This window comes from Sus scrofa, chromosome 6, assembly GCF_054392235.1.
Source record: "Sus scrofa isolate SSC_HxYL_T2T_F1_AM1 chromosome 6, Sscrofa_HxYL_maternal_Yorkshire_Landrace_v2.0, whole genome shotgun sequence".
Lineage (NCBI taxonomy): Eukaryota > Metazoa > Chordata > Mammalia > Artiodactyla > Suidae > Sus > Sus scrofa.
In genome coordinates, this window is record NC_139388.1 from 76,471,884 (window position 1) to 76,476,001 (window position 4,118).

The 4,118-nt window shown below is 53.5% G+C and overlaps 1 protein-coding gene across 1 annotated transcript; it reads right to left on the reverse strand.

Annotated features, from left to right (window-relative positions):
• Positions 1 to 695: 695 nt before the first annotated feature.
• Positions 696 to 2,165, reverse strand: NPPB (natriuretic peptide B). Its single transcript, NM_213846.1, has 3 exons — positions 1,950 to 2,165; positions 1,448 to 1,703; positions 696 to 893 (listed from the first exon to the last, which is right to left on the reverse strand). The coding sequence occupies exons 1-3, from the start codon at positions 2,070 to 2,072 to the stop codon at positions 877 to 879; spliced, it is 396 nt and encodes a 131-aa protein (NP_999011.1). The 5' UTR covers positions 2,073 to 2,165; the 3' UTR covers positions 696 to 876.
• Between the last annotated feature and the right edge of the window lie 1,953 nt (positions 2,166 to 4,118).

Below are 4,118 nucleotides of genomic sequence, written 5' to 3' on the forward strand. Positions count from 1 at the left end.
GGGGGAGTGACAGTGTGGGGGCCCAAGGGAGGAGCACCCCAAAATGCTGGACCTCTTATCAGACACTCCCGAACTTGCAAGCTCAGAAAATGAACATGCTTTTCAACTCAGGGTTTTGAAGCTCCTTTCCAATATGACATTAGGAATTGAAGGTTTGAACCTGAGGTTTGGGGCAGGATGGGGGCTCGCCTCCATCAGGAATGCAAATGAGCCAATGTGTGGGTGTGTCTCTCCCTCTCTCTCTCTCTCTCTCTCTCTCTCACACACACACACACACACACACACACACACACCCTGCCCCAATCTCTGAGAGCTTCGCTTAGGCCTTCTGGAAACAACAAACACAGGCAGAGTCCTTTGATGGCAGAATTCCAGGCAGAGGAAAGACAGATTCCTTGACACACACCCTCCTCTCAGAGGGTTACACCAGGGCCCATTCACCTCCCAGGGAGAAGCTGTCAGGCTTTGCAAAGCAGTTTCTGGGAAGCGGCTCAAGTGTTCCATTACTTAACAGATATTTTAGAGCAAGAAAAACCCTTAAAGAAAAAAAATTCCCCCCACCAGCTGCTTGACCGGCCCCTGAGGCCGTGTCCCCACCCTGCCATGAGGACACCTTGGGGACCTTCGAGAATTCTGATTGCTTCTTAATGCTGGATTCTTTTTCAAACACGGAGGCAAGTCAGTTTCAAAAGACAGAGCTCTAATGTTGACTTTATTTCACCATGGAAAAAATGTGCTCACAAATAAGAACCGTCTTATATACAACCACCAAATAAATAAATAAATAAATACATAAATAAAAACAGGAGTTGCTTTGAAGGGGAGCAGGGGAGGGGCGTTGGAGAAGCGGACACAGAGGTTGTCAGCCAGGACTTCTCAGTACCTCCTGAGCACTGTGGGGGGGAGAGAGAGGGTGAGGATGACATTAGGGTGAGAGGCAGGCAGGACCTGGGCTTCCCCCCACCACGTGCCACCCCTGCCACCCGCCTTCTTCAGCAGAACTGGATGTTTGGGGCTTTGGGATAATCCATCTCTCTGGACCTGAGTTTCCTCCTTGTAAGCTGGGACTTGTCATCACCCTGGTGATCCTGCCCTCTGCCTTTGCAGCCACAGACAGTTGAGGGGAAACCAGGGGGAAGAGGTTTAGTTCTCTTTTTGCTCCCAGGAGCGGCAGCCAGGCAATGACAGAATTTACATCCTAAAGTAATTCTGCCGCCTTGGGTGAGAGAGGCAGGGGCTGGCGAGAAGGTGGGTGGGGACTCATAGTCATGCTAGTGAATGCTGTCCAAATTTAATTTTTCCAGGAAGGCGCTCCTTGGCCTTGAGGACTGGCAACAAGAAAGAGTGATATCCAGGTGTCCTTTTCTCGGAGTTTGGTCCCCAGAGACATCAAACCCAGAAGTGATGCTAACCGGGGCGTGCAGTGGGAATGGGGGTGGGTGCTCACCATTGCAGCCCAGGCCGCTGAGGGAGCCGATCCGGTCCAGCCTCCGCCCAAAGCAGCCAGAGTCACGCATCGTCTTGGGGCTGCGTATTCCCCGGAGGACTTGGAAGATGCTACTGCGGGGCCCAAGAACCCCCGTGGGGGCTGCTTCCCTCGCCTCCCAGGCTTCTGTGAGGCCACGGTCCTGCCGGAGGGGCTCCAGGTCCGTCCGCTCCGCCTGCAGCTCGGAGACCCTGTCTCGCAGGCGGTCCAGCAGCTCCTGGGATGGGTGGGGGAGCCCGAGCCTCAGGAACTCGCACCTGGACCCATCACTCTTGATGGTGCTGAAGCGAACCAACTGCCTTGGGAGCGGGGTCCTCACCCCCAGCCTGGCTGCCTTCTAACCCCTTATCACTAGTTCCCAAAGGAGGTTAGAGCCCTCTTGGAACAGTAGGTGGGGACCCGTTAGTTGCTGCTGTCCGCGCCCTCCCAGCCAACCAAGTCTAAGCAGTTCATCAGGGCTCACCTGTATCCCTGGCAGTTCTGAGGCCAGGCCAGCGCCACCCAGTGGATAGGAACGGCATCCTAGCAGCAACAGGTGCAAGAACAGGAGCAGGAGCACGCGGGGAAGCGCCATCCGGGGGCCCATGTGGCTGGAGGAGAGGATAGAGGCTGCTGCCTGCTGCCGCTGCTGCTGCCGCTGAGCTGGGTCCAGGTTCACTTTTCACTTCCTAGCAGCCTGCAGGCGCTCCCCTGGATCCTCCGGCAATCACAGCCTTTTATTCCCTGTCCTGGGAGCTGGGCCGGCCCTGCCCCTTTGGGTTATCTCTGATTTATCGGCCACATTCCGGCTGGGCCCGGTGAGCTCAGGGCGGGGGAATGCACCTCTCCGCGCCGAGGGGTGGAGGCTGGGGAGAACAGGCCTTGTATAGGAAAGGGCCTGGCCGGGGGCGGGAGTTTGCTGCAGTGGGGGAAGGGGGGGATGCGGGGATGCGAGGTGGGAGGGAAGGGGGCGAGACACCTCTCTTGCTTTCTCCTTTCCTGCAAAAACCTTAGGGCCTTAGCTCCTTCCTCTTTCCTCCCCACCCCTATTCCTGGAGAGGGCAGAGAGAATTCCAGCTTTCTGAGACCTGACGCAAATGCAGGGTGCACTGGGTGACTCAGAGGGAACAGCCCCAGCCAACACCCCACCACCGCAGTGCGTCTTCTCGCCCCGCCTGTAGCAAGACACCCGCCCATTACTTTCTGCAGGCTGCCTGGCTGCGCATCTCCCAGGCTCCCTGACCGCTGTCCGTGGTTCTGATCACTCTGCTCCAACAATGCAAGAGGTTTCACGCACCTCAACCCAGATCTCACCAGAAAGACAAGCCTCTGGCAGGAGCAAGAGAAAGTCTGACACCCCCCTACCCGCCCTCTCACACTCTCCTGCACTAGGATGCTAATTCTCCAACGTCACCTGATTAAAAAGTCTGGGTATGACAAGGAACTCCTGGAATGCTGACCCTTCTTCCATCTCCTAAAGGGTCGAGTTGATTTGACAGGAATTTTGAGAGGCAAAGCCCAGAGATGAAGTCATTCAGGAGTGCCTTCTGTCACATTGCATCCAGGTGCCAACACCTCCTCTCTCCCACCAAGCCGACACAGGAAGGAAAAAGCAAGGATGGCTGGAAGATGGTTATCTCTTTGGTGGGACGCCAGGGATGTGACGAGTTCCTTCCACAATGCCTCCTTCATCTGGTCATCTGTGATCTAATTCCACTTGCTAATGGTCTGAGCCTCTTGTCTGTGATTACAAATAGGGTTCCAAAGCGGGGGGAATGGCTCTGGGAAGAGACACAGCAGATTAAATCCCCTCTAAGGTGTGCATGACTGATGTCGCCACCCCTTCCAGATAACTTGTGTTGGCGAGCACCAGGATGAGGGAGCAGGACTGTTTAGGAAGGGAAATGTGTTGTGACAGAGGTGGAGAAAGGGACATCGAGGAGCAGAGGGGGGACCGCTAGGCAGATCTTCCCCCAAAAAGAGCATCGTCCAGGTCAAGTGAGGAAAGTACTATATGGCTCCTCACTTTTCAGATAAGGAAACTGAGCTCAAAGAAATTAATCTGCTTTCTTTTCTCTTTTACACCTAAATTGTTAATTTTGGTTTTTTATTTGTCATTGACATGTAATGGATTTATAACATTATATTAGTTTCATGAGGACAACATAATGATTCGATACTTTTCTAGGTTATATCCCATTTGAAGTTATGATAGGTGTTCCTGTTGTGGCACTGTGGAAATGAATCCGACTAGTATCCATGAGGATGCCTGTTGGATCCCTGGCCACAATCAGTGGGTCGGGGATCCAGCATTGCTGTGAGCTGTGGTGTTGGATGCAGATGCAGCTCAGATCCCGCATGGTTGTGGCTGTGGCTGTGGCTGTAGGTCGGCCGCTGCAGCTCCAATTGGACCCCTAGCCTGGGAACCTCCACATGCCACTGGTGCAGCCCTAAAATATTATGTGTGTTCCCTGTGTCCCACATTACATCTTTGTGTCTTATTGTTTTATACCTGCTAATACATCTCTTAATCCCTACCCCTATCTTGTGCCTCCCCCACCCCCTCCCCACTGGTAACCACTAGTTTGTTCTCTCTCTGTGTTTCTATTTTGTTGTATCATTCATTTGTTTTATTTTTCCAATTCTACATATA